Source organism: Lineus longissimus, chromosome 17 (assembly GCF_910592395.1).
Source record: "Lineus longissimus chromosome 17, tnLinLong1.2, whole genome shotgun sequence".
NCBI lineage: Eukaryota > Metazoa > Nemertea > Pilidiophora > Heteronemertea > Lineidae > Lineus > Lineus longissimus.
Window position 1 is genome coordinate 15,034,265 of NC_088324.1, and position 24,140 is coordinate 15,058,404.

Genomic DNA, 24,140 nt, shown 5'->3' on the forward strand with positions numbered 1-24,140 from the left:
CCTCCCCTCCATAGCTCCCCATGTTGCCAGAGTTGGAGATGGATTATCAGTTGTGGATCTGCTCCACCCTAGGCCGGAGAAGCGAACATTGACCCCTGATTTCCTCAGAGAGTTCCAATGAGATGCAACATATACCTATGCCTCAATTCACCAGTCAAGCATGTTTCAATGAGATGCAACTATTCCTCACACGACGGGGTCCCAGCATATCACTGAACAGATGGAGATGAAAACAATATAATATACTACAATAACATTTTTATTTTCAATAATAATTATCCCAATTATTTACAAAACAACCAATTTCTATGAACATTCTACATTGCGTATTTACAATGCTGATGGCTTGATCACAATCAGGTCTTGTCTATTATTTGAACATCCATACACTTGGTTATGAAGACAGTAGACACAATCACAGCACAGGAAAACGATTCACTGTAAAACTGGTTAGGAGCAGAATACAACTCGTGTAATGATAAGTGGTCAGCCGTCCTATCAATTAAAGCTTGAAAGATATGCAATACATTTGTTATGTCCCACTGACATCTCCATTTGATTGATATAAGCCAAAGAGATCAGATACCCAGGTCCAATAAAGCACTACCTTTCATTCATATTACAAAGATGGAGATCCTAAAAGACCAAACACAAGTTGATCCCCACCTTGAGAGGATCTTCTCAGAATAACTATGACAACGGTTGACATCTGTTGTACAAACAACATTGATAAAAAGTTTGGCATGGAACATATCTTTATGTCTTTATTTCTTGTGTCGTGTTTCCATGGAGACAGCCCCTTGTCTTCATACCGAGCAGATTGTGATGAAAATGTTCAATTAATACCTGGATCAGGAGATGACCAGCTATTGTTACAATCGCACATCCTGATTCTCATGGTACTGCATCACCCTGGAGAATCAATTTCAAACCTTGGGAATCGGGCAGGCCTCCCAACTTAACGAGCGGTAGGAGGCCTTGAAATTTTCTGAGGCCATTCCCAGGTTAGGCCAGCTGAATAAGTGGGGAGGCCTGTTACAATCAACAGGACTCTCGACAAGTTGAGCAGCCGATTCACCAGTGTGCTTCACGGAGGGTGTCTCCAAATTTCTGAGAAAACAAGCAGAGTGTTGCAGACTATCATATATTAACTGGAGGATGGTAGTTCTGCTGACGTAACTGATTCATGAACGCGTTATTCACAGCACTTGGTAGAGACCTTGTCCGAAATTTATCGCGCATCTTAATTTCGCGCGGCGTCTGAACGTTTTTATGACTATTAACAGAAACTATAGGATACATAGCGTAACTATGACGATGAAAACGTTTCTGTGTTTTCAACTCAGCCACGCTGTCATGGCTTTCGTCCTGGTAATCCGAATCGTCATTTTCCTTTCCATGTTGTATTCCTGATTCTTCCTTTTTCCCTAACCCGGTCACATTTTCAGCGCTGACGCTACGCACCGTATTATCTGATTGTTTTACGCTTAGCGAATTTTCACTGCCGATGTTTTCTGTCCAAGCACCTTTTGATAAATCTGAAGCACTATTTGCTCTGAGTATATAAGGCATTTCCTTCAACTCCTGTTGAACGCGGAGATCACCATTGCTATAATGGGGAAAATGGCGGTACTGGTCTTGTAATTGTGTCGCATTTGGAGGCATCTGAATCGAGTCCAAGCCACTTTTACGCCGTCGTCGTGCTTGTTGAACCTTTGAAGCCTCTTCATCATTAAATCCCTGATTGGCATAATCTCTGCTCGCATCACCATGATCTCTAGCTGGATTTACATAACCGTCTACTTTATCAACATAATTCCCACTCTGATTTACATAAGGCTCTGTTACCGACCGCGATCTGACTTTCCCGTTTATCGCTTGTCCATTTAATGCACCATTAACAACGGTAAACAAAGCCTCCTCACCACATGCACCAGTTTCACCAATATCCGAATTGCTACTTAAGAATGTACCTGAATAGTTTCGATGGCGTGCCCCAATTAGTTTATCATCTACAAACAAGGATGAATCGCTATAAGTCCTGTCTTTGAAGCTTTGCTTTGAGTTAGAGCACCGCCTACTACTACCAACCTCCCCATCAGTCGCTCCTTGTTTGGAGCGTTGTTTATGCACCACAACCTCACCACCAGTACTAGTATCGCCGCTACTAGTGCTCTTATTCCTCTGGACACCATTGAGATCATAACGTTTCTTAAACTTCCGCAATGTCACTTTCAACTTTTCGTTTCGCTGTGTTAAAATTTTGATATTCTGTTCCTGGAGTAATATAGTTTGTTCCTTCTCTGTCAAAAGAGCCAGAATACTTTTCTGCTCCTTACGAAGTTGTCCCTCGAAGAAGTAAAGGTTCCCCATAATGTCTTGAATTTGTTTCTCATGTTGCTTCTGCTGACGTCGGATGATCTCTTCACGATCCTCCACCTCCTTGCGGCACGCAGCAATTAGATTGCGCATTCGTAGTTTCTGCTTCTCTATCTTTGCTTCGAGTAGGGCGTTGTCATCAGTCGCAGAGTTCAGTTGCTCACGGAGACGAACGACCTCACGCACAAGCTGTAACGAAACAATAGAAAGTTTGTTACTTGAAATGTTTTTTGATGTATATCTTATTGAAATAACTAAGAACTAAATAAGTCATCTGTACTCAAAGAGAGAACAATTCATTAGGCTCATCTCCACGTTGATCCCCTGACCTGGAACTGTAAGTGTATGGTAACCCCGTAGGACTGTACCAAATATATTGAATACTGCGTTTATTGGTTAATGCCAGTTGAGTGGAGCCAACACAATGTAAGGTATTTCACTCGTCACAGACCACAGTATCTCTCAAATATCATATTAACCAGTGAGACCGAGCGCAATGGTATTTCGTGTGACATTCAATGCGGTTTCATTTTAACAAATTATTTGCGGTAGACTACCAGTCGATGCCATCTCTTTTCTAATCACACCAAAAAATTTAATCATCTGAACACAAAAGTCTTCATATCCTGTATGTCATAAATTGAAAGCAGTGATTTCATACTTCAAAGATAATCGTTTCTTTTGAAATCACTGCATTGATAAGTTACGTGTTTATGTGACATTGTGGATCTGGGTACCTCGTGATTTCATATATCTTCATGAAATATTTTCCTAAAAGGTTTGCACAAGGAGCTGCCTGATCATGTTATATTCTCTCACAGCAGATGTCAGAGGTATGGCCATCAACTAGATGATGCCCCGACAGCCATATTTGAAGTCCGATCAGGCCGACATTTTCATACTCACAGTAGGTCTTAGTTTTACCACCATACCAAATAAGAACCCATATCGAATAACAAATGAAATGGCCAGGGCCATTGTGCTCACCTCATGTGGAGGAAAGATGGATAAAGAGCATGGTATTGTGTCATGTAGTGTTAGGTTTGATGTAGGTCCAAGCAATTACAATTTCCCCAAAATGGCCAATTTACAGTACACTCGACCTCTGTGAACTTGAAAAGTAGGTCAAATCAAAGAAGACCCGGGTGACACATTGAATGGTTGTTAGAATTAGATGTACCTATGATATAAAATTGGTGCCAATCGGGCAAGTCATTACTAGGAATAATGGCATTTTGAAGAATTTCGGATTTGGCCCCCTCCCTGGAGGCCAAACGGCAAATCAGATCGCACCAAACTTCGGTACCTGAGATCACCTGACCAAGGGGTACATGTGTACTTAATTTGTGATCAATAGTCATTGCAGTTAAGAAACGTGCCATAGTTACGGCCTGACGGCGAATTTACGCCATTTGACCTCTGTGACCTTGACAAGAAGGTCAAATTAAAAACCTGTATGACATATACTGTATGGTGGTTAGATGTACCCATGATATCAAATTGGTGGCAATCGGGCAAGAAGTTAAGGAATAATCACATTTTTAAGGTTTTTGGATTTTGCCCCCTGGTGGTCAAGTGGTGAACCATATTGGACCAAACTTCGGTCCCTGCGATCACCTGACTAAGGGGTAAATGTGTACCAAATTTGGTATCAATAGTCATTGCAGTTTAGAAACGTGCCATCGTTACATCCTAACGGCCAATTTACACCATTTGACCTCTGTGACCTTGAAAAGGAGGTCAAATCAAAAACCCGGAGGATATATGATGCACCTTTGCTAGAAGTACCTACCATATTTTTTTCAAAATTTCCCGACTACTATTAAGGGAGATATTGCATATTTTCACTTTTAACGTTTGGCCCCCTGGTGGCCAAACCATGAAACGAATCGGACCGAAACTTGGTCTCCAAGGTGTCATTACATAAGGGTACATGTGTACCAAGTTTCAACTCAATAGCTCTAACAGTTACGAAACGTGCCCTGCTAACGGACGACGGACGACGACGGACGACGACGACGACGACGACGACGACGACGACGACGACGACGACGGACGACGGACGCCACGGTATGGGATAAGCTCACCTCTGCTAAGAGGTGAGCTAAAAAACGTGCCACCAAATGTTTGTGTCAGACTATCAAACCTAGAGGGTTCTGTATATGAAGTTTAGAGTTAAGCTCTGGTGGTAAAGAAACCAGCAACCAAAATGACAACTGGCACTGCGCTATATGTATGGTAAGCCAAAATGTTTTATAAGGTTATCAAATCATCATTGACTACATGTTAGGTAAACCAACTACCTATTCTAATCACCTGGTAGCTAGACCTAGCCGTACTATGTCGTCTCAGTAACGTCCTTGTATTAGGCATTTTGCTGCCTCTGTCTCGTTCACCTGCAAGTCTTAAATGTCAATCAGTATAGTCCACAACAACATCACAGATGAAATGCATGGTTTGATCAGCAGTGTGATGAGGCGGTCCTACTATGATATATTGTATTATGTCTGTGTAGAGAGTTTTCAACAGTTCACGGTGAAACTTACACAGCACCAACCAAAATATTTGACGTACATTTCCTCACTGTTTGCCGACACTGATAAGTGCCCTCCGGCTATGAATGACAATAGACCGTTTCCTTAAAACAATAATCCAAATTCAATGAAGTAAGAGGGTACATCGTGCTTTGCAAATCAAAACACTGAACACTGAATTACACATTGGGACATTGCTTGAACAGACAGAGAATCCAACTTCAGTGACACAATCCGTCCCTCCAGCAGAAATGAAACGACGATGCCCTTCAGAAATGAAAGTAATTTTCCAAATTCAGCATTTATTTCAATTTGAGTACAATTTGACACAACCAGGTCCTAAAACCTCCAACAGAATGTCGTCCTTTCTAATATGGAACAAATGGAAAGTTATTAAAGTGTGTCCATTAAAATGTGAGATATATTCCAGATCAAATTGGTATGCGTTCCAGCCCAGCGAGATTTCACACACCCATCACACTGAGTTGTATACAAACACAACCTGATAGCCACAGGGCCTTGAGACGATATGAAGTAAGAGTGTCCTCATGCGAGGTGACACTACCAACACTCTTGTCCCCAGGGGCTCAGGTAATGTATCAGAGAGTGCAACTGCTATTCATTGGAACCTGAAGGCGAGGTTTTGAAGAACTAGGCCTAGGTAAGAGGATAAAAGAATATGAAGAATCACTTATGAGAAAGTCTGTAAATACCTCTCTAATGTGAATAACCTGGGCACACTAGCTATCTCACCAATAAACATTGATATTTAACATGGTTGCATTAAGTACATGTACATCATATTGGTCCCTGCCACAGACAATCAATGGCAGCGCACAAGCCCATGTCCTTGCAGTCTAACAGATGTCCAAGACCAGCAGACTCGGCCGGAAGACTAGAACAAGTGTGAGGATGAGAACAGACAAATTTCATCATCTAAGCAGGGACTGTTAAGCAAATGTATGAGAAGACTGAACTCGGCCCCTGACACGACTGATTCAACTGCCAATATCAAAGAAGAGGTAACACGACCACTATCACCTTACCAGTTCACTGAGGGAAGACTCGTCTTTGAGGAGAGGCTTTCGCTAGTACATTGAAATGGTCACACTCGGTGAGCAGGCGACAGTTTTAAAACTCAAGTCTGACACATAACTGATCAAAATCACCAACCTGGTCTAACAGGGACAGTAGTGCTGTCAGTGGTTGTATGGCTCTACCAATCCCACATTTGTATCTCCATAATATATGGTTATTGATTAGTTTGATATTAACCACTTCACCGTAATGACTTTACTGGACAGGTTGTTTGTCCGTGAGGGTAGAGCCAGTCCTACAAATCTCCCCCCATCCTGATTACTCCCGTGTAGGGAGGAGTCATGTTGTAGGAAAAGAGATAAGGCCATTGGTTTAATGCCAATTTTGAATCTTACTCAAAAGACCGGTGTGTGACCTTTCACGGAAATAAACCCACTCACCCTTGACCACAGGGAACATACGGGTTCATAACTACACCAGGCCATGTCCTCATATGACAGGTAAACACAACTCCAGCTGGGCGGCACAACACAACAGACAGACATCATTGTCATTAATCCTGGTGACATCTCTTAACTCAGTGGGATAGACAGTTCACTCCCTGCATGACATGATCCTCAGTCACGCCATCAAATCCTCGGCAAAGATATGAGGGTTGACTGTTCAAGCTGTAGAGGGATAATTGGTCCACAAAGACCCAAATTCATCCAGAAGCTAGGGGGACTCAGATTTGTCTCTTCTTTTTTATACCTTGGTTAGCATGCCCCCCGCTAGGTGATTAACTGAAAATGCGAAATGAGACCATGCTTTTGCAAACAAAGCATAGAGCAAGCCCAAATTTTATCTTCACACAATCCAAAATCCAAAATGGCCGCCAAATAATCTGAAACTGACTCTCTGAAGGTTCCCCCATAACACTGATCAACTTTGGAAGGAGTCCTGCTCGAAAGAGCAGTAAGTATACAACCAACCTTATTTTTGGATTTCATGTTGGTGAGAGTTCATACAACAAACCTATCGATGGATCTGATGAAAATAGTTATGGATCGAAGTGGATGATCTTCAGATTGAAATCACACAAAGTCACCACTGAATTCAGACTGTGTCCATTAGAATCAGTCAAGGAGGGTGGGGGCATGAAGTAAACATACATTACCTGCTCATACATGCACATACTCATATGTCTCCTCAGAATGAGGCACATCCAATAGGTGCTAAAAACTCACCTCGTGAGTGACGCTTCAACATCGCCCCCCACCAGATGAAGAAATCGAAGTGTGAAACGCCACAGCTATATTCAAGAAGTTAGAATCAATTCACAATTTGTTTGAAAGTCCCTTTGACGACACTGGATGATGGACAGAGCTGTATTATACTTCTAAGCGCAAGAGCAGCCACCATCAAATCTGTTGAAGAAGTTTCTTTATGTTTATGAATTGCTTGATATGAATATGACACAAGATGATTTCAATTCAAGTTAGCTAGAGTCAAATAATACAATATATCGATGTATGTGTGTTTCTGGTCAACCTTAAGTGATGACCTTTCTGTTTATCTTTGACCTCTACTGATGTTCTGACACGTGTCAACATCTCACAATTAGGTTGTGAATTCCAATTGGCGACTATCATATCAAAAGCATGTCTACAATAAAAAAAAACACCAAAAAATCATGGTATATCATACGAAAAACAAAGCAAAAAGAGTCTCAGAGTGGATCTGAGGTGCTCAGAAGTGGAAGACCTGTCCTACGGGCATCGCTCACCTGAGCCACTTTCAGATACTTGCCACTGGCTGATTCAAATAAACCTGATTCTGTATCATACCTTCCAGCTATCGCCAGTTGTGGTGCCAATGATACTATGGTGTGAGAGGATGATGGCAATACAATAAGTGTAACAAATGCCGCGACCACAAGTCTCTCTGTGATACTCATGACCCCTCACCCCTGGGCATACATCTCTCCAAAAGTCTCTCCCTAATCCCTCCCAAGTGATATCTTGGAAATGGAAGGTAAAGCCAAGCCATCACTACCATACCAAGCAGCAGAAGGAGGAGAGCAGATGGTAGTTAACCCTTGATGGCGAGGTTTGGTTGTTCTGTAACATATATTATAGAAACACCCTATAAGCCAATTTTCAGATGTTTGTTAGGATCTGGGCCTAGGCATAGGCAAAATGCATTGCAGCGGGAGGGTGATTTATATCAAACTCTGTCACATACTAGTTCAGGCAGGCGCCTTACTGAATTCTAAAACAAGGTTTATGGCCTAGCTTACTCGATAACAGCAAGTCAAGTGATGTGACAAAAAAGAACAAAATATGTACTTTTTCTGTCTTGGTTATTGAATGGTGGAAAATCTAAGTCAAGAACCACTTGAAAAAATGCAGATAAATGTCAAGTTTTTGTTTTTGTCTGTGAGAAGAAACAAATCCAAACTGAAAATTCCTCCCTATTCATGACTGAGACGCCAAACTGATATCTCGAAGACAAACTCACCTCAACTCCATCAATCCAAGACATTCTGGTGTGCACGACAGACATCCATTGGGGTATAAGGACCAACTTCCATTCATAAAGCCAACAATGTTCATGACCGACATGCATTGACTAGGTAAACACCCTATTAGCCATGCTGTGTTTTAAATCACTTCACCCAGTATTATAGGTAAACCTTTCCTTTAATCACTAATCCTATTTAAGCAAAGCCAACATGTTTCCAATGAACAGAGCAATAACGTTCCGGGCTATTAAGCCAGGTTTACCAAACATTCACCTTATATCAATGAAGCACATAAGTAGCTCGGTCACAATCCCTGAACGCCATCATGTCATTAGTCCTGGTTCATTCGGGGTGAGGGTATTCAAGGTTGAGGTTTGGCATGGTCCAGTGTTCTGGTCGCTTCTATGGGGGGCAACATCTGGCCACATTTGCATTTGTCCAAACTAAGGTTGTAAGGCGACCTCTAAAGGGGCCTGTAGGCTGCACCCAGGTTGGTCATTTGGCAAAAAGTGGACCAATGTTTCCTTTGAAATGCCTGATGTGTGTTTTTCTCATAATTGGATAAACGGCAAGTGTCCTTGCTAACCAATTCCCAGGGTAAACACTGTTGACTGGACTGGAAGAACTGATCAATAGCACCTCTTTGATGTTGCTGCATGGCAGCGATGTTGCTGGTAGCATTATTACTGCCGCTTGATGGGTAACCACGAAAACCTCTTAATCAGATTCATTAGGAAATCCTAACAGAGGCCGATATGCTTGTCAGATGAGGCTGACTTCTAGCAGCATCATGTTTGGAGTCCACAACTGAGACAGAAGGAAACTGTGTGTAACCTGTTCACAAATCTTGTTAAAAGCCAAAGGCTATCTAAATGACATCAGACTCCACATCCAATGGAAATCACAGGTTCTCCAAGTGCTGGGCTGGAGTGGGGAACATTAAACAGTGATTTCCTCATAATGCAGACTCCAAAGCTCAATTGGATGCCATATCAGCAACAAAAAGTGCTTCTAGTAGAGAAAATAAACAGTGATCAAAACTACAGCCTCTTGCTTACGGGGTAAACCCTTTACCACTGAACCACCGGAAGAGAGCAGAGGATGTCATAGACTTGAATAACTGGTTGTCAAAAAGGAAATGTGAATCACTATCATACTGAAACATAAGATCTTCTCATCACAAGCCCAATGTCACTTGCAGGCAGTCCATGATGTATTGACCGTCAGCAATATTGCAATGAAAAATGCAATGTCTGGTGATCATGACAAAGCACCTCAAAGTATCACTGCAAGGTCATCCGCAGGATAATATGACGGAAAGACACCCTATGATCTTCCTATCACAACCCAAGGTATATACGTAGCCAGTCTGTGATCTCTGAGCTATCAGTCAAATCACTCCCTTGTGAAGTGCAAATAGCTTGGTAATCAAGGAAGGGATGGTGGCCTATTCCCTCCAAAGGTGACTAATGTCTTGTGTCTGATTGATAATCAACTCAGGCCATTTTTTCTTGAATGGTGCTATTTCTTGCTGGTAGGCAGTAATGAATGAATCAAAGGGGATCTGCATCCCGCTGATTGCATTCTCCAAACTAATCGAAGGATATTCTCTCTGCCAACATAGATTTTTGTTTCACCATGAGGTTCTGACAATTGATACCCACATAGTGCTGGACCACAACTGTATACAGTCAAGGCAAGCATCTTAGTACGGTCTCTGAATTCAGCAACATCGTCAAGCATAAGGGACCCCCATAACAAGTCTTCTTCGAAAGGATTCAGCCCGCTAATGTCACAGTTCTAAAGGTTTCTACCTGAGTCACATTTGCTTCTGATCGATGTGATGGTAATTAGGACTCTAAGCACCCACCAAAAGTTGATTGCAATTCAACGCATGATGGCCATTAGAGTGATAGGGCTCTGAGTCGAGGAGAGTGTCGACAACAGGCGGTCAGCATTCATTGTTTGGCCAATTGATTTCATGATCATTTATTGATCTATGCGCATAAGGTAGAATTGAAAATCTGAAAGCCAGTGATGTGATCCAATGATGCCGCCGCTGTATACCAAGCTGAACATGCTTATAGTCTTCAGGCCAAATTCCGTTGGTAAGGGTTAGGGAGGTTGGGGTACCTAGCTGTACTGCTTTGCTCCCCCTTAATCTGCCACTGTATTGTGCTTTCATTGGACAATCAGGATTTCTGTTCAATCTGAAGAAACCTGAGCAGCCATCTTTGTCAGATCAGACATAGCCACCTCAAAACATGACAACCTGACACTGTGGTATTGATTGAAATGAAGCCATGTGACTGCTTTTGTTCAAAGAAGCCCGAGGATATCGAGCCGACGGCAATATCCAAGTCACAGCAATTAGAAGAGAACTCTTACAAGATCACTCAACTTTCACCAACTTGCATTTATTGGTCCTCAAAAGGCACAAAATTTGCATGAAATCATGTTTTTCAGTGAGGCTTGACTGCCCCCTCCCTTTGGCCATGGCCCTTGATCAACACAAGTAATCAAGCACCTGCATAAGTTAAGTAAGCAAATGCTTTACAAACTGACCAATTAGGAACACTAGATTGGCATTGGTGAAAGACGGCTGCCAAAAGAAGTTGATTGTGCATCAATTCCATTTGCAGCTGAAGGAAAAGTCTTGTTGATGAGCATTACATCTTTACCATCATTAAGAGCTGGTGCCTCGATGCAACTATGTTACAAGAGTGGGCAGAGAACCTAGATATGTGAATATGGCCACAATGCTTTTTCTTGCAGGGCAAACACATTTGGGAGAGTTTTCATTTGCCACCAACACACCATCAACATTTTTTTTCAACATTCACTGATTGCCTTTTTTTTCACTCTGTACTGCCTTGTATATCAGGATGAAGCACAACTACATCGAACATGAACGTCAAAGCCTAGCAACGCCACCAGGGTCTCATCCACAGCTCCAGGGTTGAAACTTTCTGACTCTGATCATAATCAGTCTGTTGACTCAGCTCGAGAGATAACCTTGGAGATGTATTGTGACAACATGACATCTCTCCGAGTAGGCTAATCTCTCCTCCTCCTGCGAAAACAGCCAAAGGCTCCAACATGTTATCATCTTCTTGATCAACTATAGTTCACTTCAAGCCCTTCAAGTATGCTAGGTAGTAAATGTCAATTTGCTTATGAAACGTGAATGGGATTCAGTCGACCCAGGTGCTCAATCGGTATCAAGAGACGAACACACCATGCTAGGTAGTAAATCTCAAAATCTCAAAATCCAGGGTTACCCGTTACCAACCACGACACTGCACAAAGCCGAGATGACCTTCGAGACTGACATGCCATCCACATGTTTAGGGTAATCTTCCCTCTTGGAGCTACCAACAAGTAGCGGTGGACATATGTTTGAACATCCAATGGCAATACCACACTTGGCACGCAAGACCAGAAAATCTGTTCTTTTGTTACTTCTTTTGATGTTCTGTCATGATCAAGAGTAAGAGTGGATCAGTTCCTTTGTCGACTCCAAGTTGCTCCATTTTCGCAAAAAGCAAACAGCACAACTGGGAAGTCCGAGTGGTACACTCATGTCCATGCACCAAACAGTGTTCTTCAAGAGCTGTTGACCTTTTGCCTGCAGCAAAGTAACAAAGTCTGCAAGATGTTCAACAAGAGTAAGTCGTTCAGAGTGATCTTACACCCAAGATGTTGTACTGCAGGAGACGTCTTGTTCTTGAATTGGTCATGTGAAGTATGTTGTCAAGATATGATGTACATACTGCTGGAACTGCTGTAGGACTCCATTGAGTCTTCTATGAATAAAGTTTGAGACATCGACCACAATTTTCAATTCAAAACTGACACAAAACTCTAAATGTCAAATGTCAAGTTTATTTACAACCCTCTAGGGTGACAAAGGCTAATGAAAATTGGAGAGGAAGGTAAGATGACAGGAGTGTTTGTCACGGCATTCTCATTTCGAAACATGACACTTTCTTGATAAAATGAAATCTACAAGAGAGCTGAGGGGAAGGGTGAGGGACCGTCCCAAAATGGATCGAAGCCACGGAAGATAAACTGTTTTCATACAAGTTGAGCGTCTATTCTCTGACAAAATTCAGTGACATCATCTGTAACTTCCCTTGAGCAGGGGACTCTTCAAGGCCACAGCCATAACTTGAGCAATCTTGTTAGCAGCAATGAACAATGGGCTCCATTAGCCAAAGCTTTCTTTGGTGCGAGTTCACTACAAGACAACAGATAGAAGATCAATGAGATCACAAGGAAACTGACTTCAGCATTAGAGCAAGGCAAGTTAATGTCACGGTTCTTGTCAATGCAAAAAGCTTCTCCACTTTCCTTTGAGTAGTGAAGGGTGAGATAAGGAGCGTAAAATCAACTTTGGTTGGCCTCACACACCAGATTACTATTATCATGTTCATGCCCCATACATCAAAGAGATTTTTCACAAGTTAGATGTTTCTTTTAGTACGAATTGTCATCATTATTTTCCCAAGCATTTTCCTGAAATAATCCAATGCTATATACCTTCCATACAATGGTTAATGACATTTGACTAATGTACCATGAGAGCATGAAACAATCAGATAATAACTTGTTACAAAGTTTTTCACTGTTTCGAATATCCCTGGGGGTTGAGAGGGTAATTTTCAAGGAATCAGCATGAATTACAATTCTTTATGTCATTAATGGTTAGTTCCATGAGATCAAAGGTTTCTGACGTTTCTCTTGTTGACAACAAAGAACGTGTAACAGTTCAGTGAACTAAGACTGAATAAGCTGAGGAAAATACGAGCTACTTCGATGACAGCAAATGTTTCATATGTTTGTTTTTAAAGCAGAATGACATGAAATGATAAGTTGAAATTTGATTGCTGCAGTGTTTTAAGACATCGTAGCTCACAAGAGGCCCATGGCAAAGATACACAAGGTAATGCATGGTGAAAGCTACATGATAACTACAGCAAAAAAAGGTGGAAAGAGAATCCCTAATTGGACCTAGATAATGCAACCGGGTATTGTTGTACAAACTCCCAAACAATTACTTGGTTCATGATACAAGAATTATACGCCAACCACAACCGGTAATCTGGACATTGGTAAATGTACCATGAAGAATGCCCTTTGGGAACGGTTAGGCTGTATGAGTTGCATCATGATGTTTGCCTCAGTAGTCTCCAGAGAACCTCAGGTCATTGGATCAGCTGTTGTAGATAAGGTTTGGGCCGCAGAGGCTGCCAATCATTCCAATTGAAGACACTTTCAAGTAACATCTCACACAAGAGAACGATTATGCACAGTTGGACTGGGCTTTATATTTCATATTGTTTACCAGTTTCAATATTCAAGTACTTGTCAACAACAGTACCATTGGATCATTTTAATGATAAATTAAAACAAATATATCAAGTTGACCTTTTCCTGAACTTTATAACGGCCAAAATATTTATATCTTTGGCCAGGGTTTTGATAGACAGATGTTAAACTTGTTGAAAATGTGAACAAATATTGGAACTACTTTGCAAATAATTGCTCTGCTATTACTGATGTGAACAGGGTAAAATCTTGATGACATCCTACACGCCTGTACCGCGCTTCCTATTTTGGTAAAAATCGCCGATTTTGGGAAAAATTTGTAGAATTGTAGACATCTACCCACGCACCTTTTTAGTGCTCACATTTTCCGCAAGTTTGTTACATTATTTATTATGCATCCTAAACGATGTGATACAAGTGGATAGATAGTAAGGTACACATGAACTGTCACCGAACCCACTAAACCCAATATTGACATTTCATCGACTTATAGTTACCAATCTACAATATAAACATGAACAAATTGTGGCATTCATATCTATATCAATATCATTTTTAAACTTGTCGATTCTCATGTTCAAAATGTTCTCACAATCAGGTACATGTTACAAAGTTACTGCCTGTGATACAACATCTACCCATTTCATTCTTACCATGATTCACCCACATTGCTCTCTCTCATTCTGTAGTTGGAGAATCATGTTCGCCAATCGAGACCTGCACAATCGTTAATGTAGATTGCACCACTGCACTCATAACTAAGCTGAATTCCTGACTTTCTGTCTTTTTCCAAAATCTTTTCTCTTGAAAGAGGTCACATGAAACATGTGTCAACTTGGTCAAACAAAGACTATGGACTTTGGCGGCAAAACTATTACATAATTTGATAGATCACATGCCACACTAGTACAAAGATAACTGATTTTCATTGGATTAGCTTCATCAAACTAATAAAAGCTGTCAATGATTCCTTTAATCCCTAAAAAGACACCTTTAATATGGTATTGACACTTTGCACCTTGGCACATGACCCTGGGCACATGACCTGCCATTGACAACCTTAATAAACAAAAACTGACAACAAACTGCCTGGATGTAACCAAGCAATGTACTTCAACTCCCGAGTGATGACCAGTTTACCCAGCAGACAAGCAATCTTTTCATCGCTCATCGCAGTTATAATCATCACAGGTTGCAGCAATAAAAATCTCGCCTTTGCGGGTGCCTCAGTATAAGAATTTATGAAATCCATCTGGCTGATTAGGGACCTGGTATTTGTATTGTCCATCAGTTGGACCACAAATAATTCATCAGGTAAAAACATAAGTTGTCATGACAACGTAATAGCCACGATTATTTTCCAATTTGTGTGTGGTTGTTTTCTTTTTGCAAGTAATAATCTATGGTCCATAAAGCCATCTGCAGGATTTCTCTCCTGATTGGTTTGATGTCCTCACCATGGACACGGCTATCACAAACGACTGAACTTCGAGCTGCAAGATGCAGGTTCCCTACAGGGTCTACCCCAACACTGGGATTGGGCGTTTCAGGCCCAGATTTATCTCCCCTGATTAGTTAACGGACATAGCACCATCTTGTTGGTGCCACCTATGTCCAGGCAAGCAAGACCTGAATGTCAACGGATAGCACTGCATACACCCTGTTACTATTAGTAGAAATTATTGGAAAACAAATGACGAAATGTCACCAAGAACAAAGGCCATAATGATCTGTGACATCAGGCATGGGCATTTCATGGTAAAAATGAAAGATTCATGACCAGAACATGCAATGGATACCAGCTGATTCACTGACCATCTTACTATAGTGATCTTTACCAAGTCACTTTACACTACTTAATCCCTTCAATGAGGCATCATGAAACTATATTTGCTTATACCTGCTGAAATAGGCTGCATCTGGGTTCTTGCACTCTGGGCTAAGTCTACAACATATGTTGAAACCAGAAACCACTCAACAATCTAATTTTTCAGTCCCAACCCATGAAGTTAACAAGTGGGAAGCCAGACAGCCATCTGAGGTAGATCAAATTTCCCATACATCGCAAATTCAATAATAACAGATATAGATAAAACATAAACATGATACCCAACATACAAGTAATCAATAAGTTGGTCTTATTGGGTGTTTGGCATGTTTCTCTTGAACTACAATCCATTACAGTAGAACCTCCCTTAGCGGACACCTCTCTATTAGGGACAACCTCTCTATTAAGGACACTAGTTTTGGTCCCAAATTGGTCATTTCCAGTCAATTTGAACTCTCTAATCAGGACACCTCTCTATTATGGACAGCACTAGTCAGTCAAAAGGGTGTCCTTGATAGAGAGGTTCTACTGTATTTCCAATATGTATAAGCGAATTGCTGATGCAAGAGACAGAACTGCATCTGAAAGGTGGTATGAAAGATGTCCTGGCCAGCTCTACGCTTGGCTGATAGGTATTTCCAGGCCTATTTCCAGGCCCATACATATTATTGAATGATTTATTTTTTCTTGAGGCTCTGTCTGTATAATCTCCTTGTAACTCATGCTAGTTGTTATCGATTGGTTTGACAGTGACAGTCTGACAATCCAGCAGAGCAATAGAAATAAAGAGATTTATTTGTCAAGAAATGTTCAGATTGGCCTCTGCATTTGTCCCCACAGGAAAAGGAAAAATCTTCAGGGGAACAAATATGATCTGTGAGAGAGCCAGGCCATATTGGAAGAGAACAGATGCAATTGTACCCCTGTTCACCCCAAAAAAAGGGGTATGGTGTAATTCGTTTTTTTGTCACCGACAAAATTTAAGGGGGTGGGGATTATTATTTTGTGCTTGTGTCTGTCATGGCCCTGGGGAACACAGCAATAATGCCACCCTGTGATTGGGGTGATGTTCCTCAAGCAAAGGATGATATAACCATGTCAGTACCAATTGACTTTTAAGCTATAAATGACCCATTGTTGTATAATTCATTTTCTATTGTCGGATATGGTTATGAGATTGTAATTACACCTTGTAGCTGCCACATAGTTCACCAGGCTAATGCTAGCTGATCATGCTAATAGCATAGCAACCGAAAGTCTGTGCAAACAAACCAGTTGCTTCAGTGAGAGGAAATCTATACTAGTTTTGCACGGTGTACATGTTTGGTGCATGAATCTATGGTTTCATGAGCTTGCACGGTGTACATGTTTAGTGCATGAATCTATGGTTTCATGAGCTTGCACGGTGTACATGTTTGGTGCATGAATCTATGGTTTCATGAGCTTGCACGGTGTACATGTTTGGTGCATGAATCTATGGTTTCATGAGCTTGCACGGTGTACATGTTTGGTGCATGAATCTATGGTTTCATGAGCTTGCACGGTGTACATGTTTGGTGCATGAATCTATGGTTTCATGAGCTTGCACGGTGTACATGTTTGGTGCATGAATCTATGGTTTCATGAGCTTGCACGGTGTACATGTTTGGTGCATGAATCTATGGTTTCATGAGCTTGCACGGTGTACATGTTTGGTGCATGAATCTATGGTTTCATGAGCTTGCACGGTGTACATGTTTGGTGCATGAATCTATGGTTTCATGAGCTTGCACGGTGTACATGTTTGGTGCATGAATCTATGGTTTCATGAGCTTGCACGGTGTACATGTTTGGTGCATGAATCTATGGTTTCATGAGCTTGCACGGTGTACATGTTTGGTGCATGAATCTATGGTTTCATGAGCTTGCACGGTGTACATGTTTGGTGCATGAATCTATGGTTTCATGAGCTTGCACGGTGTACATGTTTGGTGCATGAATCTATGGTTTCATGAGCTTGCACGGTGTACATGTTTGGTGCATGAATCTATGGTTTCATGAGCTTGCACGGTGTACATGTTTGGTGCATGAATCTATGGTTTCATGAGCTTGCACGGTGTACATGTTTGGTGCATGAATCTATGGTTTCATGAGCTTGCACGGTGTACATGTTTGGTGCATGAATCTATGGTTTCATGAGCTTGCACGGTGTACATGTTTGGTGCATGAATCTATGGTTTCATGAGCTTGCACGGTGTACATGTTTGGTGCATGAATCTATGGTTTCATGAGCTTGCACGGTGTACATGTTTGGTGCATGAATCTATGGTTTCATGAGCTTGCACGGTGTACATGTTTGGTGCATGAATCTATGGTTTCATGAGCTTGCACGGTGTACATGTTTGGTGCATGAATCTATGGTTTCATGAGCTTGCACGGTGTACATGTTTGGTGCATGAATCTATGGTTTCATGAGCTTGCACGGTGTACATGTTTGGTGCATGAATCTATGGTTTCATGAGCTTGCACGGTGTACATGTTTGGTGCATGAATCTATGGTTTCATGAGCTTGCACGGTGTACATGTTTGGTGCATGAATCTATGGTTTCATGAGCTTGCACGGTGTACATGTTTGGTGCATGAATCTATGGTTTCATGAGCTTGCACGGTGTACATGTTTGGTGCATGAATCTATGGTTTCATGAGCTTGCACGGTGTACATGTTTGGTGCATGAATCTATGGTTTCATGAGCTTGCACGGTGTACATGTTTGGTGCATGAATCTATGGTTTCATGAGCTTGCACGGTGTACATGTTTGGTGCATGAATCTATGGTTTCATGAGCTTGCACGGTGTACATGTTTGGTGCATGAATCTATGGTTTCATGAGCTTGCACGGTGTACATGTTTGGTGCATGAATCTATGGTTTCATGAGCTTGCACGGTGTACATGTTTGGTGCATGAATCTATGGTTTCATGAGCTTGCACGGTGTACATGTTTGGTGCATGAATCTATGGTTTCATGAGCTTGCACGGTGTACATGTTTGGTGCATGAATCTATGGTTTCATGAGCTTGCACGGTGTACATGTTTGGTGCATGAATCTATGGTTTCATGAGCTTGCACGGTGTACATGTTTGGTGCATGAATCTATGGTTTCATGAGCTTGCACGGTGTACATGTTTGGTGCATGAATCTATGGTTTCATGAGCTTGCACGGTGTACATGTTTGGTGCATGAATCTATGGTTTCATGAGCTTGCACGGTGTACATGTTTGGTGCATGAATCTATGGTTTCATGAGCTTGCACGGTGTACATGTTTGGTGCATGAATCTATGGTTTCATGAGCTTGCACGGTGTACATGTTTGGTGCATGAATCTATGGTTTCATGAGCTTGCACGGTGTACATGTTTGGTGCATGAATCTATGGTTTCATGAGCTTGCACGGTGTACATGTTTGGTGCATGAATCTATGGTTTCATGAGCTTGCACGGTGTACATGTTTGGTGCATGAATCTATGGTTTCATGAGCTTGCACGGTGTACATGTTTGGTGCATGAATCTATGGTTTCATGAGCTTGCACGGTGTACATGTTTGGTGCATGAATCTATGGTTTCATGAGCTTGCACGGTGTACATGTTTGGTGCATGAATCTATGGTTTCATGAGCTTGCACGGTGTACATGTTTGGTGCATGAATCTATGGTTTCATGAGCTTGCACGGTGTACATGTTTGGTGCATGAATCTATGGTTTCATGAGCTTGCACGGTGTACATGTTTGGTGCATGAATCTATGGTTTCATGAGCTTGCACGGTGTACATGTTTGGTGCATGAATCTATGGTTTCATGAGCTTGATAAGAGACCGGATCGCTGTCATGTTTATCCATCAGGTTATAACTGCTGAGAAGTTAGACCGATAGAATGAGGGTTATGGCATTGAAGCCTAACCACCGGGACCATGACCGACAGAATAGGCATCATCAACATGTAAGGGCAGAGCAGGTTGCCATGTTTAGACTCGGGCACAACAAGATCCAGCACCACCTCTTTCACAAGTACCAAGTAGAAAACACAGACCAATGCTTGCACAAGGCCCGATGACAGCAAGCCATGTACTTGGATTCGGACAAGAAGTTTGGCCAAATGGTGTCATCCTGCAGCACGAACTGTAAGGAGACAAGATGGAAATGCAAGGATCAACTGTACATCCAATGAACAGGGCTTACTGTCCGAGTGAATTGAAAGAGGGTCACTACAAAAATTAGGGTTAATTTTCCTTGGCAACTTCCTGTCTAACACACTAGGAGGAGCTAGTGGAAGACTCTGTTGTGTATGCGGGATGGGGAGTGGGACACATGTCATGCATAACCCACGTTACAGCCCACATTGAAATGAACCACAGCAGGGATGGGTAATTTGAAACCATGAATGAAATGAAATTTTAGTCAAGTTCATTCTCAAATTACTACTTCATTCACTTGGATCGCCTACACTCTTTCATGAAAACAGCATCTGGAGATAATCTGGTCACCATCTGGTTGTACACAACTATATTTTATTTTTTACTCACACAATCTGTATTCATGTCTATCAACAGCATATCATTTTGCATATCCTCACAAAGTTGCGCCAAAAGATTTTTTCGATATTTCATACTTCACATTTTCCTTTTAATTATGAAAGCACAGAAAGATTCTTTATTATTGATGGAAGAGTAAGTTTCATGTTACTTGAAACCTGAAAAACCTGATATTCTATGTTTTCACAGCAATTGAGCATCAAATATTGCCCACTCAACATTTTTACATGCACACACATACTTAACAGGAACAGTTTCACCGATATAACATGTATTTCACATGAAGTGACCCAGGGTATTGATGACTTTGAGTATCACAGAAATACGTGGTCGAAATGATAAGCATTTGTATAAGTTTAGGCTATAGACTAACCCGGTAAAGACAAAACAAAGACAGTAGGCAATGGAATCATCTCTCCTGATATGTGACCAGAATCACTTACTCTCCGGCCTGTCAAATGCACCAGGCACACATCACATGAGCTCGGTGAGAGCCGAGTGAAAGCCCTGGAGCTCAGGATAGTAAAGTTGTCACACCAACTGTTAATTCGTTGTTGCCAGAAACAGTTTCTGAGGGATATCAGGAAATGGAAATTCCCTTAATACTTCGCAAATTTCACATTTGTTTAAAAAAAGGTCTTTTTTATGAAGGAGGCACATGACTCTAGATTGGGCATTTCACTCTAAAAATTTGACCTAAAAGGTATTTCTAGCCCACACTGATGCGAAAAAGAATTTCAAAGGAAATTCGATTAGATAAAGAATCAGGAATATTTCCATGCAAAAAGTTTGATTCATGCGATCCAAACCCCAGGCTACACCAGATTTGGCATGATTCAAAATAGCTTTCATTTTCGGGTCATCGTTTATAAATAGATACCTGCAGTTTATAGAGCGTAATAACAGACAATAGGCTGACATCATTGTTGGCTAATATCCATGTTTAACTTGGCAGGAGAATGGGCCTTGTCGGAGTGGGTGGGAAATGGTGAAAGCTTGGGACCTGAAGATGGCCCTTCATGTGTAAGCTAACTGTCCGTTCACCATCAAAAAGCCATCTCATTGATTTTCAAAGAGTAAAAAATACTACTCCAGATATGAAACTTGGAACTAGCCACTTGAAGTTTAGAACAGAGTTGTCTCTGGTACTAAAATGAGTTTTCACCAAATCAAAGGCCAGTTGTTTCAAAGTGAAATTCCACTTTGAACCGCTCAAAACTACCATTAATCTATTAACTTTAAACAAGCATTTGGTCCATATTGAGAAAGCTGAATTTCATATTCAAGTAAGAAATATTAAACATATTATTTTGCTGGTAGTTTGGCCAAAAGGCGGTACTATCGTTACAAGTCTGCCTTCTTCTAACATCTTTCATTGGCGGTGACTTCAATGGCTTGAAAGGGTTAAATTAACCTGCCTGTGTCATGACTAAGCTAATTATTACTGGCGACTAATAAAGTCACCACTATAACGACATGAACTCCATGTTGCAATTATGACCTAATGAAAATTGACATCTGGGGTGGCTGGCCAATCTCTGATTGATTAGGATTAGTCTCGTTGGATCAATACATGAAATATAGATTTAGTATGCCCTTTTAACCCCTTTCTGCTGATGTGACTGATTATCAGATTTTACAATTCTAAAATAGTAACAGGTGGTTTCTTATTCAATGCAATGGGAATTTGCATGAGTTTAACCACTTTGAGACCAATAATTCATGTCATAAAAATTCTTTTGCAGACCAGACTAAAGGTTTTAAACTCAATATCTTATCAACACCAACATTATCAGACAGACCCATTAAATTGGATAACATAATTGTAACTGAACGAATAATCTCCAGTCCTGTCTTAAATAACTTTAATGAATTCAGGATATTTTTTCACTCACACCTGGTATCTTTATCAATTTCCCATATTGTAGTACAAACAGTGTGTTTTATCAATAAGCCAGGTAGTCAATAGAGTGTTGGTGCAAGTGGAAATTGATCAGACAGGCACTGATAAAGGGGAGACTTCTGGGTAAACATTCCTGACAGTGACTTTCTGGTAACAATCAGAAATCAACTAGAATCGCTGAAAGGGAGGTGATAATCAGGTGGGCCAGATGAAGTTGCATGAAACTGCCAACAGGTGTGTCTACTATCTCACAGTACATTGTCACTATTAACACATGTTTTATGAATATCAGAGCAGACCTATGTTCCCCAATGTTGCAGTTCTGACTCCCAGAGACAGCTTATTAGACTTCCTTGTCAGATGATTACTGTAGAGTGGGTGTGATTATGGTAGGCCTACACATATTATTCCACCAAATTTCGTTTTTTACAATTTGGATGGGATGCTGAAATGGCCTGTGACACCAATACTTATGCTGACTATTCATTACTTACATAAATCTAACCAAACCTTTTTGTGAGGCAGCTTTCTCTTATTCTCACAAAGAATGATAGCCGATAGGCCAAGATCCAAATAATATGAATATACAAATGAAAATGAAAGTGAAAAATGGAGAGTTAAAGCATGAAACTCTGATTAACCTGCAAAAAAACATTTGAAATAGATACACAATGCACATAACAATGGTGCCAGCCTAAACCCAATGGACGGATAGACCCAAGGATTGCCAGAGGAAAATTCCCGAAAAGATGGGCAAATATTCAATGATAACATCAACACAAGATTCTTACCCCATCCCTTGATATTTCTGCCAGGGAGATCACCTCATCACCAGTCACCTCAACATCGCTGCATGGTGATACAGAGGACATATTGACCAGAATCCACCACAAAAACTATGGCAACGGATACTCCAAATACGGCGCCCATGGACTCAGAATTGTTCTGAAACTTCTCAGTCTGAATCATGAAGTTGTCATTTCCATGTCCGCAAAGTTTGAAGTGACTCTGTGATCTGATATAGGAGTGAGCAGTGACTTTGTGAGAGCACTGTGATACGGCTTTCAGCCTTTTGGTGTGATATTGATAGTGACATGCTCCACGCAGTGTGTCATGCGGGCGCTGCATGGAGTCTGATTTGCGAACTAGCAGACGACATTTTCTTTTAGCCGACGATACTGATAATGACAGGCATAAATTGGCACCAGTTTCTGATGGTGTAAAATGATTATAGACCCCAAAAGATCTATAAATGACTTCTTAAGGTTTATAAAGGCTTAATCTGAGGCCTTTGGCCCATCTAGCCATGAACCCTAGTCACCTATACAGTCACTGAGCAATAGGTTGGAACATTCTGATGGTGCAAAATGATTATAGACCCCAAAAGATCTATAAATGACTTCTAAATGTTTGTAAAAGCTTAATCTGAGGCCTTTGGCCTATCTAGCCATAAACCCCAATATACATGTTCAGTCACTGAGCAATAGGTTGGAACGCGGGCGCTGCATGGAGTCTGATTTGCGAACTAGCAGACGACATTTTCTTTCAGCCGACGATACTGATAATAACAGGAATAAATTGGCACCCGTTTTTGATGGTGTAAAATGATTATAGACCCCAAAAGATCTATAAATGACTTATAAATGTTTGTAAAAGCTTAATCTGAGGCATTTGGCCTATCTAGCCATGAACCCTAATACACCTATACAATCACTGGGCAATAAAGGTTGGTACATTATCTCCAGAGGGACAAATCATACTATTAAACCTACCACAGAAATTCAGTCATTTGATAGAGACTATCCTGTTGTCATAGCAGCCAGCGAGACCAATCCTTGAATACCAGGTTCAGCTGTATGCTCCTCCCCTCGCACACATCACAAAGCTCAGTAAGTCAAAGCGCAGCATAGGACAAAAGATGCAGTATCTTGGTAGGCCTGGTTGGGAATGAAGAGCCTTCTCCTCAGAGGACAAGTAGTTTTCTTACAGCAAATATCAATGGGTCAACAGAAACTGGTACATTCCAGAGATCATAGTACCGCATAACATGTTTGTCTTTT

General features: G+C 41.2%; 1 protein-coding gene across 3 annotated transcripts; it reads right to left on the minus strand.

Annotated features, from left to right (window-relative positions):
- Positions 1 to 262: 262 nt before the first annotated feature.
- On the minus strand, positions 263 to 23,149 carry LOC135501734 (uncharacterized). 3 transcript variants are annotated; one of them, XM_064793989.1, is made up of 2 exons: positions 22,872 to 23,149; positions 263 to 2,568 (listed from the first exon to the last, which is right to left on the minus strand). In XM_064793989.1, the coding sequence occupies exons 1-2, from the start codon at positions 22,950 to 22,952 to the stop codon at positions 1,141 to 1,143; spliced, it is 1,509 nt and encodes a 502-aa protein (XP_064650059.1). In that variant the 5' UTR covers positions 22,953 to 23,149; the 3' UTR covers positions 263 to 1,140. The 3 variants fall into 3 exon arrangements, with proteins under 3 accessions (XP_064650059.1, XP_064650061.1, XP_064650060.1); XM_064793991.1 differs by lacking the exon at positions 22,872 to 23,149 and adding an exon at positions 8,451 to 8,483; XM_064793990.1 differs by lacking the exon at positions 22,872 to 23,149 and adding an exon at positions 4,696 to 5,503.
- Between the last annotated feature and the right edge of the window lie 991 nt (positions 23,150 to 24,140).